This window comes from Copadichromis virginalis, linkage group LG3, assembly GCF_057382275.1.
Source record: "Copadichromis virginalis isolate Kocher_CV1m ecotype Utaka linkage group LG3, C_Virginalis_male_GT1.1, whole genome shotgun sequence".
Taxonomy (NCBI): domain Eukaryota; kingdom Metazoa; phylum Chordata; class Actinopteri; order Cichliformes; family Cichlidae; genus Copadichromis; species Copadichromis virginalis.
Window position 1 is genome coordinate 8,979,548 of NC_140620.1, and position 20,604 is coordinate 9,000,151.

Here is a 20,604-nt window from a genome sequence, read left to right on the forward strand (position 1 = left end):
ACGCCTGTCGAAGGTTAAGCCTTTCCTTTCCAAACCCAATTTGGAAACTCTTATTCATGCTTTTATCACCTCACGTCTGGACTATTGTAATTCCCTTTTAATAGGGGTCGGGTCGGGCACCTTGTCACGCCTGCAGTTAGTGCAAAATGCGGCGGCACGATTTTTAACCGGTAGTAGGAAATTCGATCACATCACTCCGGTTCTGGCTTCCTTGCACTGGCTTACCATTGAAATTTAAAGTCCTTTTATTGGTTTTTAAATCTTTAAATGGTCTGGCTCCTGTCTACTTATCTGATTTGCTGAAGCCACATGTTCCTCCTCGCTCGCTCCATTCAGCTGAACAGCTGTTGCTGTTGGTCCCTAAGTCGCAGCTGAAATGCAGAGACAGAGCGGTTTCAATTGCAGCTCCGATGCTCTGGAATAACCTTCCCCTCCAAATTAGACAAGCATCATCAATGCAGGTTATTAAGTCCAGATTGAAAACCTATTTTTATTCCCTGGCTTTTAACTCTGTAGGAAACTGACACCTTTATTATTTATTTTTTTTATGATTTTAGGGTATTTTTAATTTGTTAGTTGTTTTGATCTGTGTTGTTCAGCACTTGTAGGCCAAAAATGAATACATATCATTTCATTCAATTCATGCAAAGGTTATTTGCATGACGCACAAACAGACCCAATTGAAAATTACAAATGTATTGTGCATGAAACGAATTCAAACGTGTTGCAGATGTGTGTGTCACAAGCAGTAGCGGTTTTTGATACGGGCGACACAGGCGGTGAAACGCTGAAAATCGGAGACATAAAACCTACAAGGGGAAGAATCATCGGCGGGGTGTTAACTGTTTGCTGTTTTCGTGATCGCGTCACGCATGAGAATATCACCAGGTAAACTCGCGACATTTTAAAACATTTTGTTGTTCAACAGCAGCATGACTGACGGAGTTTGTTTGAGAAAACCTCACAAGTGTCACAGATAACACATTTTTTTTGCTGGTTTGTCAGTAGCAGCTCCTGAAAAGCAAGTCTGCCACACATCTGTTCGACCAAATCCAGTTAATCTGTGACGCCAGTTAACCTGGAACACCGGCAGCAGCCAATTAGCGTCAGCTGCTAGCCCCACAAACAGTCAATTAAAAGTTCAAACTCACGAATTCCGTTCTGTTCAGTGCACGACAACACTACGGCTCAGGCTCAAAGTAATCGGTGTCTAAGTCGCATAAGGTTATAATTGGTATTAAAAATTCATTAAAACGAGGAAAGCAAGTGTTTGCCAATACAAACCTGTAACAACTCTGTCACCTGGCTGGCCTCCACACATCTGACGTAGTGATGTGTCAGTCGCGAATGAAATGGCTCTTAGAGCTGACTCTTTGGAGTGAACGATGCGATCCGGTGCGGTGTTTTTCTTTTCTTTCTCTCACCCTCTCTCTCGCACTTTTTTTCCGCCTCACTCCGCACGCGAGCCTTGTGCTTTGCACTGGGCAGAGGGGGGAGGGGCATATCCCAGCTGTCATAGGGCGAAAAGCGGGGTACACCCTGGACAGGTCGCCAGTCTGTCGCAGGGCTAACACATAGGGACAGACAACCATTCACACTCACATTCACTCGCACATTCACACCTAGTGGCAATTTTGGATTATCCAATTAACCTATCCCCACAAGCTGCATGTCTTTGGACGGTGGGAGGGAGCTGGAGTACCCGGAGAGAACCCACGCAGGCACGGGGAGAACATGCAAACTCCACACAGAAAGACCCCGGCCTGATGGTGGAATTGAACTCAGGACCTTCTTGCTGTGCAGCAACAGTGCTAACCACCGTGCCACCGTGCTGAAAATGTAAATAGTTAAAAGTTGAAATGTGAATAGTTGGTTTTTATTTATTTATTATTTATTACATTTTATGTGGAGTGAATAAATAAAAGTATATTTACGGTGGCCCTTAGAGGCAAAACACGTATAAACTCTGAATCACGTACAAACTCCAAAACACATACAAACTCAAAAGCACGTAAAAACACAGAATGACTTACAAACTCCAAAAACGTACAAACTCCAAAACACAACAGAAGTGCTCCAGAATGCTAGGCACAGTGTTGAGCTTTTGTTACACAAGCCAGCAAGTACCAACGACCGGATTTGGTGTGTGGTAGTAACAGATAATGCACATTCTTTTTTTAATTATTTAAATATATAAATACACAAACAATACACATATGCTTTCAATTGTGTAATTTGTATGATTTAGGTAGCTCTGTTTTGGGAAGGTCAGTTAAAGCTAGAAATGTGTTTTGAAGTTCATACATGCTTCGGAGTTTGTACGTGCTTTTTGATGCTTGTATGTGCTTTGGAGTTTGTACGTGCTTTGTCTCTAGGGCCACTGTATATATTTATATGTAAACATATAAATAAAACCACATTTTTTTACGTTAGTAATTTCTTTTGTGCATAAGTTTATATTGTTGTTGATAATAAATCAATTAAAGCAACAAAACAACCTGAAGAGCCAGTTGGGAGCCGAAAGAGCTGGTTCTCTAAAAAGAGCTGGAATTCCCATCACTACAGTAGATGTCTTCTGAAAGCGTTGTAACTAAGTTTAAGAATATAATCCACCCACTGTTATCATCTCCAATGCCCTGTACCAACACAGAGCAGAGCAGCTATCTGAACGCTACCCCAACAGAGGTCGATTATCTTGTTAATAATTTCACCTCCTCACTACGTACGACTCTGGATACTGTAGTTTCTGTGAAAACTAAGGTCTCTAATCAGAAGTACCTGACTCCATGGTATAATTCTCAAAAACGTAGCGTAAAGCAGATGACTCGTAAGCTGGAGAGGAAATGGCGTGTCACAAATTTAGAGGATCATCATTTAGCCTGGAGAAATAGTTTGCTGCTTTATAAGAAAGCCCTCCGCAAAGCCAGAACATCTTACTATTCATCACTGATTGAAGTAAATAAGAACAACCCCAGGTTTCTCTTCAGCACTGTAGCCAGGCTGACACACGGTCAGAGCTCTTTTGAGCCAACCATCCCTTTAACGTTAACTAGTAATGACTTCATGAACTTCTTCACAAATAAAATTTTTATCATTAGAGAAAAAATTACCAATAATCATCCCACAGATGTAATATTATCTACAGCTACTCTTAGTACCATTGACGTTAAGTTAGACTCTTTTTCTCCAATTGATCTTTCTGAGTTAACTTCAATAATTACTTCCTCCAAACCATCAACGTGTCTTTTAGACCCCATTCCTACAAAACTGCTCAAAGAAGTCCTGCCATTAATTAATGCTTCGATCTTAAATATGATCAACCTATCTCTAATAATCGGCTATGTACCACAGGCCTTCAAGCTGGCTGTAGTTAAACCTTTACTCAAAAAGCCATCTCTAGACCCAGCAGTCTTAGCTAATTATAGGCCAATCTCCAACCTTCCTTTCATATCAAACATCCTTGAAAGAGTAGTTGTCAAACAGCTAACAGATCATCTGCAGAGGAATGGTTTATTTGAAGAGTTTCAGTCAGGTTTCAGAGCTCATCCCAGCACAGAAACAGCTTTAGTGAAGGTTACAAATGATCTTCTTATGGCCTCTGACAGTGGACTCATCTCTGTGCTTGTCCTGCTAGACCTTAGCGCAGCATTCGATACTGTTGACCATAATATCCTATTAGAGCGATTAGAACATGCTGTAGGTATTACAGGTGCTGCGCTGCAGTGGTTTGTATCATATCTATCTAATAGACTCCAATGTGTACATGTAAATGGAGAGTCCTCTTCACACACTGAGGTTAATTATGGAGTTCCACAGGGTTCAGTGCTAGGACCAATTCTGTTTACATTATACATGCTTCCCTTAGGCAGTATCATCAGAAGACATAGCATACATTTTCACTGCTATGCAGTTAAACTGCAGCAATGTCTTAAAAACATGAAGACCTGGATGGCCGCTAACCTTTTGCTTCTTAATTCAGATAAAGCTGAGGTTATTGTATTCGGCCCTGAAAACCGTATGGATATGTCCTTCAGTGCTAATATTAAACAAATATGTAAGACTGTTTTCTTCCATTTGCGCAACATCTCTAAAATTAGAGACATCATGTCTCAGAGTGATACTGAAAAACTAGTTCATGCATTTATCACTTCTAGGCTGGACTACTGTAAGTCATTGTTATTTATATATTATTATTTATATACCTAAAACCTCCCTGAAAAGCCTTCAGCTAATCCAAAATGCTGCAGCAAGAGTCCTGACAGGGACTAGAAAGAGAGAGCATATTTCTCCTGTTTTGGCTTCCCTTCATTGGCTTCCTGTTAAATCCAGAATTGAATTCAAAATCCTGCTCCTCACATACAATGTCTTAAATAATCAGGCCCCATCTTATCTTAATGACCTTGTAGTACCATATCACCCTATTAGAGCACTTCGCTCTCGCTCTGCAGGCCTACTTGTTGTTCCTAGAGTATTTAAAAGTAGAATGGGAGGGAGAGCCTTCAGTTTTCAGGCCCCTCTTCTGTGGAACCAGCTTCCAGTTTGGATTCGGGAGACAGACACTATCTTCAAGATTAGGCTTCAAACTTTCCTTTTTGCTAAAACATATAGTTAGGGCTGGACCAGGTGACCCTGAATCCTCCCTTAGTTATTCTGCAATAGACATAGCCTGCCGGGGAATTCCCATGATGCATTGAGTTTTTCTTTTTCAGTCACCTTTCTCACTCCGTATGTGTTAATAGACCTCTCTGCATTGAATCATATCTGTTATTAACCTCTGTCTCTCTTCCACAGCATGTCTTTATCCTGTCTTCCTTCTCTCACCCCAACCGGTCGCAGCAGAAGGCCCCGCCCCTCCCTGAGCCTGGTTCTGCCGGAGGTTTCTTCCTGTTAAAAGGGAGTTTCCCTTTCCACTGTCGCCAAAGTGCTTGCTCAAAGGGGGTCATGTTTTTTTTTTCTCTTTTTCTCTGTATGTATTATTGTAGGGTCTACCTTACAATATAAACCACATTGAGGGGACTGTTGTGATTTGGCGCTGTATAACTAAAATTGAATTCAACTGAATTGAACTGAATGTTTGTGTTTCAAACAGGAAAACCAGCAGAAATAAATGACAACATGCCAGAGTTCAGAGCGTTTCTGAGGTGCTCCAGAATCACCTCACCACTCTCTGCGTGTTTCCTTCCTGCTTAGAGTTCACTTTCACTTCCTGAACTTCATGGAGTGGAACTTATTGCTGGTGTGTGTGTTTGAAGATACTGTAAGTTTGCTTTGTTTCCTTCTTTAACAGTTTGTATTTAGGAACTTTATTGTTTGTTCAGCTCATGTTTGATTTATTCACACAATAATATGTGTCTTTTTATTTCCGGTCTCCTACACCAAATTCAACAACCCAGGCAAGCAGAACCCAGCAGCCACTCGCACAAAGACGCCCCCACACCCACCAGAGTTTCCCCTATGCTCACGCTGCAGCAGCTTTGCGCTCACGCAGTTTATCTGCATGAGCAAACTTAATTTTGCTCATTCAGATCACTTTGGCTTTTGATGAAAGAAGCTTGTCAGTAACAGCAGTCACTGTGTATCAGTGAATGTATCATGTGTGCTTCATGGCTTCTTCTAGTGGACTGATAGCAGAAGTAGAGCAGCTGATTGCAGCTTCCTCTGCCTCACACTGCTGTCTGACTGCATTCAGCTGACACTGAGATGAAGCAGGAAAGAAGCAGCTGATATTTGGACAGCACACATGATGGAAATGATCATTTTAGTTGATGTGCACGCGAATTATTCGTGTTTCCTCTTCAGGTGAAGGTAGAAAGTGTGTGTGAGCTGATGTGGATGTGAATTCAGCAGCATGGATCTGTGTGAGGACAGAGAGGAGGGAGTCCCTCCCTCTAAAACCACTCAGAGGTGAGATGACCATCTCTAACTGTCCATGACTCTTCTCCATGTCACAGCTCAGCACTCACATCACTGCTCCATCATTATTCACAGGAACCAACCTGGGCTTGAACTTGGACCTGAACCCGAGCTTGAGCCTGAAACCAGCTGCGTGTGCTTACAGTGCAACTGCATGAAGTTTTTTATTTGTAGATTCACAAAAAGAAGACAGTTATCTAAGAAAAGGTAAGTTTGTGTCACTATTAAATTATCACTACACTTATTGGCAGTTTATATGCAGTGATATGGCTGTTCGATATGACCAAAATCTCATATCCCGATAACGATATATTCTGTGAATCTCGGGCAACTCGACTTGGGTGAAGTGTTTTCAGCTGGGTGTCATATATCTGGAGTTGAGTTTTTTGAAACTATTTATTTTTATACATGAGTTTTAACGGCTGCTATTTTCTTGCTGTGGGGAAAAGCCTGTTCTAATGTTTGAGTCTAAGGTTTACTTTGAGCACTTGACGGCTCTTTTTTGTTTCTCATCTCTAAATTCTCTCCATACTCTTTCATGTGATTGTTGTGTAGGCGGTAGAAGAAAAAAAACAACAATATTTCGCAACACCATGAAACAAACGATAGACATGAAACGATAGATGTTTTAATTCATCATCCGATATATTTCGTCATCGCGCATAGCTCCATGCAGTAAAGAGTTTTATGTTTTTTTTTCTTCTTTTTAGCGTCCATCAGGGACTTAGCACTGAACCCAGCTTTGTGTCCTTAAAGAGTGACTGGTGTGAAAGGTGCTCTAGTGGTTTTGAAAGACAAGAACTGTCTTCTGCAGAGAGGTAAGATGTTAGTAACATGTACTTTTTAACTGATTAACTGTTTATTGCTACCCTAAATATCCTATTTAAATTACAAACACATCAGTCTTATTTAGACATTTTCTTAAAATCCAGACTTTGTTTTTGAAAGAACTGAAATTCCTCTTCTGCTACTTAATAAAAAAAAAAAAATCCCTCCAAGGTGTTCTAAATGTGCTTCAAAAAATAAAACCTTGAATTGGACTTTATTTTAAATACTGTACTGCCAACACCAGTTTGGGGTGTATATGGCTCATGCACTAAATGTTTGTCACAGTGTCTTCCATCATATTCATTAATTTAGGACAGTAACTTCATTTCTTGCGTAAAAAAGGATCAACTCGTGTTTTTTTTTTTGTAGAAATATGATAAAAGAGAAGCAGAGGGAACCATCAGCCAAAACAGCATCAGCAGGTAGGATATTGCAAAACTATATGTCTTCAGAGCGGGAGTCAAAAGGAAATTTAATTTTGTATCCAGTAAGGGTCCTAGATAACCCCCCTAGATAATTAAGCCTACCACAGACATGATCAAGAGAGAGAAATATGAAGTCATACCGTGTGCTCCGGCATGGAAGGACAGGCGCCTGCATGGTATGATTTGTACCACCGGCAGATAGAGAAACTGGCCGTCCTACCAATGGCTGGACAAAGCTGGACTGAAAGAAAGCACAGAGGCACTAATCATGAACAAGAACAAGCTCTGAGTACAAGATCCATAGAGGCTGGGGTCTATCACCCGGCAAGACCCCAGGTGTAGGTTGTGTCAAGATGACCCTGAGAGAATCCAGAACATAACAGCAGGGCACAAGATGGTACCAGGCAGGGCATACATGGAACACCATAAACAAGTGGCCAGCAGAGTATACAGAAATATCCGTGCCACATATGGCCTGGAAGTCCAGAGATCAAAATGGGAGATGCTCCCTAGGGTGGTGGAGAATGTCTGAGCTAAGATCCTGTGGGACTTCCCGATATACACGAACAAAATGATGATGGCTAATGTGGTCACAAATTTTAATTCCAACATGATAACCTTATTCCACCTACGATGTGGAGCTCCAAGTTTTTTGTTTGTTTGTTTGTTTTTTATAGATCCAATTTCAATCAGTTAAATCAGTAAAAAAGGACTTCTGGAAAAGAGCAGAATTCTTGGAACACTGTTTAATACACCAAATCGTATGGACAGCAATAAAATAAATACAGAAAACAGCAAGACAACAGATAGCAAAGCAAGCAAAGCAAACCCCGGGGTGTAGAGTCTTAGGCAAAGACAGCAGAGCCACACAGAGACAGACAGAAAAAAGCAGAGAACCGGAGTGTCCTCTGGCGCAGTATTATAAGGACCAGTAACCCGACCCGCTGGTGCTGAGCATCTTTCCACTTGTCTTCCAGCCAAAAACAGCAGGTGCAGGCTCAGGTACGGCCAGGGACAGAGTCAAGACTATGGCTAAGGGTCATCCGCAGATGGGTAACCTTGATTAACCCTTTGCTTTGGCTTATCAAAATAGGTCACGGCACATTCAAAAGTTAACACAGCAAGGGGCATAATCTTATGATATACATGTGAATACTTGGACTAAATATCAAATATATTGGGTAAATGCTTTAACATACTGATAAATACCCCAGTGTAGTTTTATAGTGTGTGTGTATACATGATTATATAATCCTTAAGGAGATTTTATTGTATTGTGTTCATTACTGACTGTAGACAGATGATAGTTTTGCTACATCAGAGCAAAATATCTTATGTTTATTGCAGATGTGTGGTACAGACATCACTCAAAAATTCCACTACACTAACCAACCAGATATAGTGGTACTAGACAAGCAGAACAAGAGGGCCGTAGTCATAGATGTAGCGATACCGAATGACAGCAACATCAGGAATAAGGAACATTAGAAGCTGGAGGAGTACCAAGGGCTCAGAGAAGAGCTCCTGGAGATGTGGAGGGTGAGGGTAACAGTGGTCCCAGTGGTAATCTGAGCACTAGGTGCAGTGACTCCCCAGCTAGGAGAGTGGCTCCAGCAGATCACAGGAAAAAAATTGGAGATGTCTTTCGAGAAGAGCGCAGTCCTAGGAACAGTTAAGATACTGCACAGGACCCTCAAGCTCCCAGCCCTGTGGTAGAGGACCTGAGCTTCAAGGTCTAGACCACCCACATGGGCAAATGGGGAATTTTTAATGTCTCTGTTGCATCATGTCTTAATTATTCTTTGGCACTGATTATTAAAAGAGTGAGTGAGATGTACATTTATAGCTCTTTCTTGTTCCTGTAGAGGAGGAGCTTGCCAGGGTACGGACAACCTTTGTGTGGAGGGTCTCACCAGAAATTCTTATACAGCTGCTTGAGGCCCTTGTAACAGAAAGTGTCTTCAATGATTTGGAGAAAGAATCGATATTGGAGGGGAACCCTGTTAGAGCTGATAAGGCACGTTGCTTTATTGACACAGTGAGGAAAAAAGGAGACAAAGCATGCAAGATAATGATCAGACACCTTCAGACCATAGATCCTTCTCTCTTCTTTCAACTGCATTTATACTCTGATCCATCTGCTCTGCAAGGTAAGTTCATTTATCTCTAAATGAATGGTCACCTTTCAGCTTGTTGAGGTATAAAAGTGTGAAACCTCAGAATTAATTGTAAGAAACCTAATTCTATAACATATGTTTGGATTTGTTGAAAGGCTGCAAAATATTTTCCAGAGGACATGGAGGTATTTTGATGATTATTATAAACCTATGAAACTACTTAGAAGATCAAATGTGAGCAGCATTTAAATAAACGCCAGTCTTCTTCACTTGGTAAAACCATGGAAACTGATTGCTTTAAAAAAAATGAACATATCATAAGTAAAGTATGTTAGGATTGGGTACATACGAAAAGCTTTAAAGTAATTCATTATTTTGTGGGTTTAATGTTTTCAGGAATTACATTTAGGAAATCCCGGAGCCCTTTTTGATGAATTTTGGGTAGAATGAGCATAAAAAAATATAATGAATATAATAAGCAGCAGGCAAAGTTCTTCACATAGCACCCCCAGACCAGGTTTGACTGGATATGTTTTTTTCCTTTTTTAATGTTTTTTTTATTCAGATAGTCTTCAGAATTGTCAGCCTAAACTTAAGTCCAACCTGAAGAAGAAGTTCCAGTGTGTGTTTGAGGGGATCGCTAAAGCAGGAAACCCAACCCTCCTGAATCAGATCTACACAGAGCTCTACATCACAGAGGGAGGGACTGCAGAGGTCAATGATGAACATGAGGTCAGACAGATTGAAACAGCAGCCAGGAAACCAGACAGACCAGAAACAGCAGTCAGACAAGAAGACATATTTAAGGCCTCACATGGAAGAGATGAACCAATCAGAACAGTGCTGACAAAGGGAGTGGCTGGCATTGGGAAAACAGTCTTAACACAGAAATACACCCTGGACTGGGCTGAAGACAAAGCCAACCAGGACATCCAGTTCATATTTCCATTCACTTTCAGAGAGCTGAATGTGCTGAAAGAGGAAAAGTTCAGCTTGGTGGGACTTGTTCATCACTTCTTTACTGAAACCAAAAAAGCAGGAATCTGCAGCTTTGAAGACTTCCAGGTTGTGTTCATCTTTGATGGTCTGGATGAGTGTCGCCCTCCCCTGGACTTCCACAACACTGAGAGTGTGACTGATGTTACAGTGCCCACTGCAGTTAATGTACTTCTCACAAACCTGATCAGGGGGAAACTGCTTCCCTCTGCTCATATCTGGGTAACCACACGACCTGCAGCAGCCAATCAGATCCCCCCTAAGTATGTTCACAGAGTGACAGAGGTCAGAGGGTTCACTGACCCACAGAAGGAGCAGTACTTCAAGAAGAGATTCAAAGATGAGGATCAGGCCAGCAGGATCATCTCCCACATCAAGACATCACGAAGCCTCCACATCATGTGCCACATCCCAGTCTTCTCCTGGATCACTGCTACAGTTTTGGAGGATGTGCTGAAAACCAGAGCGGGAGGACAGCTGCCCAAGACCCTGACTGAGATGTACATCCACTTCCTGGTGGTTCAGGCCAAAGTGAATAAGGTCAAGTATGACGGAGGAGCTGAGACAGATCCACACTGGAGTCCAGAGAGCAGGAAGATGATTGAATCTCTGGGAAAACTGGCTTTTGATCAGCTGCAGAAAGGAAACCTGATCTTCTATGAATCAGACCTGTCAGAGTGTGGCATCGATATCAGAGCAGCCTCAGTGTACTCAGGAGTGTTCACACAGATCTTTAAAGAGGAGAGAGGACTGTACCAGAACAAGGTGTTCTGCTTCATCCATCTGAGTGTTCAGGAGTTTCTAGCTGCTCTTCATGTCCATCTGACCTTCATCAAGTCTGGACTCAATCTGCTGGAAGAACGACAAATAATCTTCAAGTCTCAAATAACAGAATCTGCAGAGAAACACTTCTACCAGAGTGCTGTTAATGAGGCCTTACAGAGTCCTAATGGACACCTGGACTTGTTGCTCCGCTTCCTCCTGGGATTTTCACTGCAGCCCAATCAGACTCTGCTACGAGGCCTGCTGAAACAGAAAGGAAGTAGCTTACAGACTAATCAGGACACTGCACTGTACATCAAGGAGAAAATCACTGAGAATCTGTCTGTAGAGAAAAGCATCAATCTGTTCCACTGTCTGAATGAACTGAATGATCATTCTCTAGTGGAGGAGATCCAACAATCCCTGAGATCAGGAAGTCTCTCCACAGATAAACTGTCTCCTGCTCAGTGGTCAGCTCTGGTCTTCATCTTACTGTCATCAGAAAAAGATCTGAATGTGTTTGACCTGAAGAAATACTCTGCTTCAGAGGAGGCTCTTCTGAGGCTGCTGCCAGTGGCCAAAGCCTCCAACAAAGCTCTGTGAGTACGTTTGTACTCATTTCTATTTTTACATAAACATTGTAATGATTTCGGCCCCCTTTAAAAAATATGTTCAAGGTTCTTTATTTGGCACATGCATAGTTATATAACACACAGTGAAATGTAGCCTGACACGCTCCTCGACATGTGCAAAAATGTGTGTGTGTGTGGGGGGGGGGGGGGGGGGGGTAGAGGAAGAACACTGAACACACATATATATATATACAGTGCAGTGGGGCAAAAAAGTATTTAGTCAGCCACCGATTGTGCAAGTTCCCCCACCTAAAATGATGACAGAGGTCAGTAATTTGCACCAGAGGTACACTTCAACTGTGAGAGACAGAATGTGAAAAAGAAAATCCATGAATCCACATGGTAGGATTTGTAAAGAATTTATTCGTAAATCAGGGTGGAAAATAAGTATTTGGTCAATAACAAAAATACAACTCAATACTTTGTAACATAACCTTTGTTGGCAATAACAGAGGTCAAACGTTTACTATAGGTCTTTACCAGGTTTGCACACACAGTAGCTGGTATTTTGGCCCATTCCTCCATGCAGATCTTCTCGAGAGCAGTGATGTTTTGGGGCTGTCGCTGAGCAACACGGACTTTCAACTCCTGCCACAGATTTTCTATGGGGTTGAGGTCTGGAGACTGGCTAGGCCACTCCAGGACTTTCAAATGCTTCTTACGGAGCCACTCCTTTGTTGCCCGGGCGGTGTGTTTTGGATCATTGTCATGTTGGAAGACCCAGCCTCGTTTCATCTTCAAAGTTCTCACTGATGGAAGGAGGTTTTGGCTCAAAATCTCACGATACATGGCCCCATTCATTCTGTCCTTAACACGGATCAGTCGTCCTGTCCCCTTGGCAGAAAAACAGCCCCATAGCATGATGTTTCCACCCCCATGCTTCACAGTAGGTATAGTGCTCTTGGGATGCAACTCAGTATTCTTCTTCCTCCAAACACGACGAGTTGAGTTTATACCAAAAAGTTCTACTTTGGTTTCATCTGACCACATGACATTCTCCCAATCCTCTGCTGTATCATCCATGTGTTCTCTGGCAAACTTCAGACGGGCCTGGACATGCACTGGCTTCAGCAGCGGAACACGTCTGGCACTGCGGGATTTGATTCCCTGCCGTTGTAGTGTGTTACTGATGGTGACCTTTGTTACTTTGGTCCCAGCTCTCTGCAGGTCATTCACCAGGTCCCCCCGTGTGGTTCTGGGATCTTTGCTCACCGTTCTCATGATCATTTTGACCCCACGGGATGAGATCTTGCGTGGAGCCCCAGATCGTGGGAGATTATCAGTGGTCTTGTATGTCTTCCATTTTCTGATGATTGCTCCCACAGTTGATTTTTTCACACCAAGCTGCTTGCCTATTGTAGATTCACTCTTCCCAGTCTGGTGCAGGTCTACAATACTTTTCCTGGTGTCCTTCGAAAGCTCTTTGGTCTTGGCCATGGCGGAGTTTGGAGTCTGACTGTTTGAGGCTGTGGACAGGTGTCTTTTATACAGATGATGAGTTCAAACAGGTGCCATTCATACAGGTAACGAGTGGGGGACAGAAAAGCTTCTTACAGAAGACGTTACAGGTCTGTGAGAGCCAGAGATTTTCCTTGTTTGAGGTGACCAAATACTTATTTTCCACCCTAATTTATGAATAAATTCTTTACAAATCCTACCATGTGAATTCATGGATTTTTTTTTCACATTCTGTCTCTCACAGTTGAAGTGTACCTCTGGTGCAAATTACTGACCTCTGTCATCATTTTAAGTGGGGGAACTTGCACAATCGGTGGCTGACTAAATACTTTTTTGCCCCACTGTATATATATATATATATATTAGTATATACATTGGGTGAGTGTGCAGTAGTAGCAGCAAGCAGGTGAATTCTTTACATTAAAATGAATAGACATCTGACTATTTTACAGGATAGACAATATAAACATATTTAAAATTAAAGGAATTTGAAATGTACATTGTGCCTTGGTTTAGAGTGTCTGGAAGAGAGTCCTGTCTCAGTCAGTTATAGATGATGTGAGAGGGCGGGTGTGTGTGTTTAGGGCCCGGATGGCTTGGGGATAGAAGCTCCTCTTGAGTCTCTCTGTCCTTGCCCGGAAGATGCGGAACCTTCTACCAGATTGCAGAAGTTGGAACAGTTTGTTGCCAGGATGGGACGGGTCCTTCAGTATCTGCGCTGCTCTAGTCCGGCATCTCCTGGTGTAGGTGTCCTGAAGCGCGGGGGGGGGGGGAGGGAGCAATCCTGCAGCAGCGTTCTGCTGTACGGATCACTCTCTGGAGAGCTTTTTGGTCCTTTACACAGCTGTTCCCGAACCACGATGTCATGTTCTGTGTGAGGATGCTTTCCACAGCGCCTGTATAGAAAATCCTGAGGATCTTTGGAGAGACCCTGAACTTCCTCAGTTGTCGTAGGTGATACAGGCGCAGCCTAGCCTGTATATAATGGATATAAACCGCAGCACTGTGGCGGGACGTCATCTGTGATGCCACTGCAGGTGTTATGGATGCACCTGCGCAGCATGTACAAGAAGAAAGAAAGAAAGTGTACTTTATTGGTCCCCGTGGGGAAAATCGCTCTCTGCATTTAACCCATTCACTCAGTGAAGCAGTGGGCAGCCATTGGGCGCCCGGGGAGCAGTGTGTAGGGACGGTACCTTGCTCAGGGGTACCTCAGGGTAGCTGTTCAGGGGAATCGAACCCCCGACCTTCCGATCATGGGGCCACCACTCTACCTACTGAGCTATCCCTGCCCCCAACATCTCGGTGGCATAAAAAGCTGTTCCTCCCTTTGATTGCGTTCTTGTTGTTGTGTACGTGTGGCTGGCAGGAAGAGAGCTGCAGCCGAGAAGTCATCCAAGCAAGCATCCTTGTGTGTAAATAGCTTGTGTAAATAAAGCATGGTGCAAAGCATGGAAATGTCAGTGGGTCTGTTGTGGTATACGACAGACCCACTGATATACTCAGTCAGGTGTATCATACCTTTAATGTGTCACAGCAGCAGAAAGTATTAGGATTTCTGAGACATTTGTATATGCAGTTGTTATCAAAGTACAGATCCACTTTGGGTAGGTTTTAAACTATGACACATCATTTACATTGCTGAAATCAACACTGAACTGTATAGACCTGTGTCTGTGAAGGTTCTCAGTCATCCAGGTCATCGTAGACTAAGGAGCTTGCAAAGAAAAGTGTCTGGACTTCTTTGAGTTGCTTGAAGACTTTTCACCTCTCATCCAAGAAGCTTCCTCAGTTATAAGGGTCAATTGGTGGGGAGTCCCAGATTTAAACCCACTGGGAGTTTTCCCCCAAAGGGGGACAAAGGACCCCCTGATGATCCTCTACCTAATCACATGAGCCAATTTGTGAAAGTGGGTGTGGGACCTAATCAGCCAGGGTTTCGGGTGAGCTCACTGTGAAACCTGGCCCCACCCTATCATGTGATTTCCTGAGGTCAGATGGCTGAGTAAGTAAATTCTCTCGTGACAACCTTCTCAAACTGTATATCTTGACTCTCAGGTCCAGAATTTGCACTGCACTTTTCTACCAAACAGAATCTCAAAGGGAGAAAATGCAGTGGAGGCCTGCGGCACCTCATGTCCTGCAAAAGACAAAGGGTCCAACCAGTGATTCAAATTGCGTTCATCCTCATGAATGAACTTACAAATCAAACTTACAATCAATTTTAATCAACTTTTCTTTGCAAACTCCTTTGACAATCAACTTTAAAGTTTTTTTTTTAAGCTGCCCCACGAGTCTGGGGGTGGTAGACGCTGGTCTGAACAGATTAATGCCCAGCCATTTGTAAGACACACACCATTGGCGCTCAGCTATACAGATGTCCAATCATTCACTAGCTGGGCCAGCATCCTCATTTTAGGTTTTGATAGCGTTTTAGTTGGTAAAGCTCAGACAGAATTGAGCTGCGGCTTGGGGAAAGCCTCGAAGGAGACTGGTGGCTGCTCCCGGTCCTGGCAGATCCCCAAAGAAGGCATTCCCTAGGGCAGTAAAAACTCTGCATTATGAAGGTTAAAGACCTTTGAAGTAATTCAGTTTTCAGTGACAGATGCTTTAAGACACTACGATAATATCTAGAGGAAAAACCCAACAATCGTATAACCACCTATAAACAAGCACTTTGGCGACAATTTACTTTGGGTAAGGTAGCGATAACTACCGTGCCGATTTCTGAAATGAACAGAAGTGATGGTAAGCAGCTTTGGAAGAAGCTGGCATCCCGGTGCCAAAGCTTGCAGCTGCATTTGCATAGGACAGATAGAGGAAGAGAAACTGGCATCCTGGTTCCAAAAGCATGCTGCTGCATTTTGCCAATGGGGGATACAGGAAAGGGAAACTGGCGACTCATTCATAGAAAAGTTTGCTGCTATGATTGTTACAGTTACCGTTTAAAAAGGTGACATTTAGAATACAGTTACTTTGTTGAAATAAATGGATTACACGGCGGTACTTCCCTGTTTCATTTTGTCGCGGGTCAGGACTGTTTGGGTTTTGTTTGACAGCTATGTTCTGTTGTTCCAGGCGGCAGCGTTACGGTTGCCATGGTTACAGGGTGACGCTCTCTCTCTCTCTCTCTCTCTCTCTCTCTCTCTCTGCGTGTTTCCTGGGTGAGAGAGCGCTTTTTTGTTGTTGTTGTGCTAAGCTAAAAGGCAGAATGCTACATGCATAGCTCTAAAGAATGTAGCTTCATAGGCAGTGTAGTCCGTGCTGCAGGGAAAATGGACTGCCATACCCGTTATGTGTCTGTGAGCGAGGGAGGGAGAAAAAGGAAAAGTACGAGTTGTCACCGAGCAAAAACGGGAGCTGGAAGCATGTAAATACACTCAACAAAAATATAAACGCAACACCTTTGTTACTGCTCCCATTCCCCATGGGATGGACGTAGAGACCTAAAATTCATTCCAGATACACAATATAACCATCCCTCCCAAACAGTGGTCACAAATCAGTCCAAATGTGTGGTAGTGGGCACATCTGCTATATTGAGATAATCCATCCCACCTCACAGATGTGCCACATCAGGATGCTGATCTGACATCATGAGTAGTGCACAGGTGTACCTCAGACTGCCCACAACAAAAGGCCACCCTGGAATGTGCAGTTTTGTCTCACAGCAAAATGCCACAGATGCCACAAGCAATGAGGGAGCGTGCAATTGGCATGCTGACAGCAGGAATGTCAACCAGATCTGTCGCCCGTGCATTGAATGTTCATTTCTCAACCATAAGCCGTCTCCATAGGCGTTTCAGAGAATATGGCAGCACATCCAACCGGCCTCACAACCGCAGACCTCGTGTAACCACACCAGCCCAGGACCTCCACATCCAGCAGGCTCACCTCCAAGATCGTCTGAGACCAGCCACCCAGACAGCTGCTGGAACAATTGGCTTGCACAACCAAACAATTTCTGCACAAACTGTCAGAAACCGTCTCAGGGACGCTCAACTGCATGCCCGTCGTCCTCATCGGGGTCTTGACCTGACTCCAGCTCGTCGCCGTAACAGACTTGTGTGGGCAAATGCTCACATTCGATGGCGTCTGGCACGTTGGAGAGGTGTGCACTTCACGGATGAATCATGGTTCACATTGTTCAGGGCAGATGGCAGCTGAGAATGTCCCAGTTCTTGCATGGCCAGCATACTCACCGGACATGTCACCCATTGAGCATGTTCGGGATGTGCTTGACCGGCGTATACGACAGCGTGTACCAGTTCCCACAAATATCCAACAACCTCGCACAGCCATTGAAGTGGAGTGGACCAACATTCCACAGGCCACAATTGACAATCTGATAGACTCCATGCGACGATGTGTTGCACTGCATGAGGCAAATGGTGGTCACATCAGATACTGACCGGTTCTGGGTCCCCAGACCCCCAATAGCGCAAAAAACGGCACATTCCAGGGTGGCCTTTTGTTGTGGGCAGTCTGAGGTACACCTGTGCACTACTCATGATGTCAGATCAGCATCCTGATGTGGCACACCTGTGAGGTGGGATGGATTATCTCAATATAGCAGATGTGCCCACTACCGCACATTTGGACTGATTTGTGACCACTGTTTGGGAGGGATGGTTATATTGTGTATCTGGAATGAATTTTAGGTCTCTACGTCCATCCCATGGGGAATGGGAGCAGTAACAAAGGTGTTGCGTTTATATTTTTGTTGAGTGTATAATAATAACTACAGCAGCCAAGAAGAGTGCCTGACGAGCCCAGTTGTAAGTAAACTATTAAGACTCGACTGTACACTGTGTTCGTGTTTTCCTCCGAAACAATAAGTTCCGTTGGAGCAGCCTTTCAACGCCTCTCTCTGTCTCTCGCAAGCAAAGTTGACCCACACAACAAAGTAAAGCTATTTTTTGGCTACCAGCCCGACACGGAACCCACCGTATTAGCCAGAGGTCCCTTTACTACGGTTCGGAGCTGCAGACCTTCAGTAACAGTAATAAATCACAGCAATATTACATTCACGTAGTTGTAAACAGCATGATAATATATTAAGTAAACCAAAGTATTCAGAATACGTTACTGTCATTGAGTAACATAACGGAATACGTTACAGAATACATTTTGGGGCATGTATTCTGTAATACATTTTAAAAGTAACCTTTCCAACACTGGATGTAACCTGTTTGTGTATTACACCTGTCGATGGATTGTGTTCTGGCATGTAAATAAGAGGTAGGAGACAACACTGGATCCTTGGGTTCTATACTGCAACATCTGCAACACATAGAAATACAGGTCTGTGGAGTATGTGTGTCACACACCTGCTAGGGTACCTCTCCTCCAGCCATGGTGAAAGGAGCTGTTTCCTGCAGCCTAATCAATTCCACAATAATATAATAAACCAAATGCAATAAATTGTTTTAAAATATTAACTTAAGCTCTCAAAAAAACAACAAAAGCACAAAATAATAAATATATCACTGTTGAATAGCCAAAAACCACTTGAAGGAAAAAATACACAAAACAATACATCAATCAGACAAGCAAATATAACCCAAAAACCAGGACCCAACATTTTGGTGCTTATAATTCAAACATTAAACTCAAATACAATCATATTAAGAAACGCCATTCAACAGGCAATACAACACTGTACCACAAACACAATCAATGAAAAACCACATTCCCGGAACAAAAAACCATCTCGATACCTGCAACACATAGAAATTCAGGTCTGTGATCTGTGTGTCACGCGCCTGCTAGGACACCTCTCCTGACAGAACACAGTGCATGCCGTTAACAAAATACGGCAGCGATTCCTTTCAGCTCCTGCTAGTGATCAGGCTAACTTAGCATGCAAGTACTACAGCTGCATCCTTGGTCTAAAACTTATTAAAAACTTGTATTAGTGAACTCAGCCTCCTACCAAAATTACACCAAATGAGTCTGTTAACAAGTGACCAAAACGCAGCAGTTCGGGTATATTCAAATTGCAGCTTGAGGCCTTAGGGAACTTTTGTTAGCTCAAAGCAACGTGACAATGGCAATGCTGAAAGGAGCCGTGACCGGGGCACACATGCATGTGCCTACGTTATCACGCAGCACATAACCACACAACACACACAGACATAGGCAGGATGTTTTGGTGAAATTCAGAAGCATTTAACACATATGCTACATTCACCCCCCGAATTTCACCAAAATCACTACACATCTGAATGTTACTACAGAAGAACCTGGCACCTCAATGCCAGAAGGTTTGCTGCTGCTGTTGTGATGATAAATGCAGTGAAACTGGCCACTCATTGACAGGACGCTTGCTGCTTCATTGCAAATCAGGGATACAGAAAGAGGCAGACATCTCGGTGCCGGAAGTTTGGTACTAGAAAATCTTGATGCTGCGTAGCGAATGGGGGATGAAGGAAAACCTGACAGCCCAGTGCAATCCCCCCCCCCCCCCCCTCTGGCAAATACGTTGGGTTCCGTGTCGGGCTCATAGCCGAAAACTAGCTTTACTTTGTTGTCTGGGCCAAATTGCTAGCGAGAGAAAGAGAGAGGCATTCCAATGGAACTTATTGTTTCGGAGGAAAACACGAAAAAAGTGTACAGCTGGGTCTTAATAGCTTACTTACAACTGGGCTCGTCAGGCACTCTTTTTGGCTTTAGTGGTTATTATTATATTTGCATGCTTCCAGCTCCCGTTTCTGCTCGGTGACAGCTCATACTTTTCCTTTTTCTCCCTCCTCGCGCTCACAGACACATAACGGGTATGGCAGTCCATTCTCCCTGCAGCATGGACTACACTGCCCATGAAGCTACATTCTTTAGGGCTATGCCTGTAACACTCTGCCTATTGCCTTCATATTAAATCATTTTTGTGAATAATTTTTTTAAATATTTCTTCACGTCATTATGCAGGCCGCAAGTAGAAGTGACATGGGCCGTGAGATTGAGACATAGCTATTAGAGCCTCTTAATGCGTGTTTTCTTTGGGGCGTGGAAACCAAAAATAGAGAGGGCATAGCTGAACATATGAAACAGGAAAATACCACAGTGTAATCCCTTTATTTCAGCAAAGTAACTGTATTCTGAATACCACCTTACCACCTGTAATGGAATACAGTTATTCATATTTTGTATTTTAAATACGTAACGGCAGTACATGTATTCCGTTACTCCCCAACACTGATGGTGTTTAAAGGCAGGTGCGCGAAGATGAGCTTGTCCCTCCTACCTGGTGTTGACAGGTGTGTGGAGCTACGAAGTACGCTGTAGCTTTGCTGTTGGAGTTGCAATTTGCTTCTGCACATAAAACATTTGGATGTGTGGGGACAAGAAGCAGTTGACCCAGGCTACGGTCCAGTCTGAATCTTTAGCGAAAGAATATTCTTGGGATATTAGGTACGGTTCTTCAGACATCTTTAGGAGGTTTAGTTGTCTTAAGTTGTTCACTCACAATCTTGT

At 43.3% G+C, this 20,604-nt stretch overlaps 1 protein-coding gene across 4 annotated transcripts in view; it reads left to right on the forward strand.

Moving 5' to 3' along the window:
- Window positions 1-4,983: 4,983 nt before the first annotated feature.
- The window catches only part of LOC146712605 (protein NLRC3-like), a 39,231-nt gene continuing 23,610 nt past the window's right edge, over window positions 4,984-20,604 (forward strand). For all 4 annotated transcript variants that reach the window (XR_014919039.1, XM_085452078.1, XM_085452076.1 and 1 more), the window contains exons 1-6: window positions 4,984-5,904; window positions 5,989-6,120; window positions 6,624-6,731; window positions 7,111-7,163; window positions 9,032-9,316; window positions 9,849-11,640. Coding sequence is in view for 3 of the 4 variants with exons in the window: in XM_085452078.1 (XP_085308204.1) it covers window positions 5,849-5,904; window positions 5,989-6,120; window positions 6,624-6,731; window positions 7,111-7,163; window positions 9,032-9,316; window positions 9,849-11,640 (2,426 nt within the window). In the remaining variant the exon portion in view is untranslated. The remainder of the gene's footprint in view (window positions 5,905-5,988; window positions 6,121-6,623; window positions 6,732-7,110; window positions 7,164-9,031; window positions 9,317-9,848; window positions 11,641-20,604) is intronic.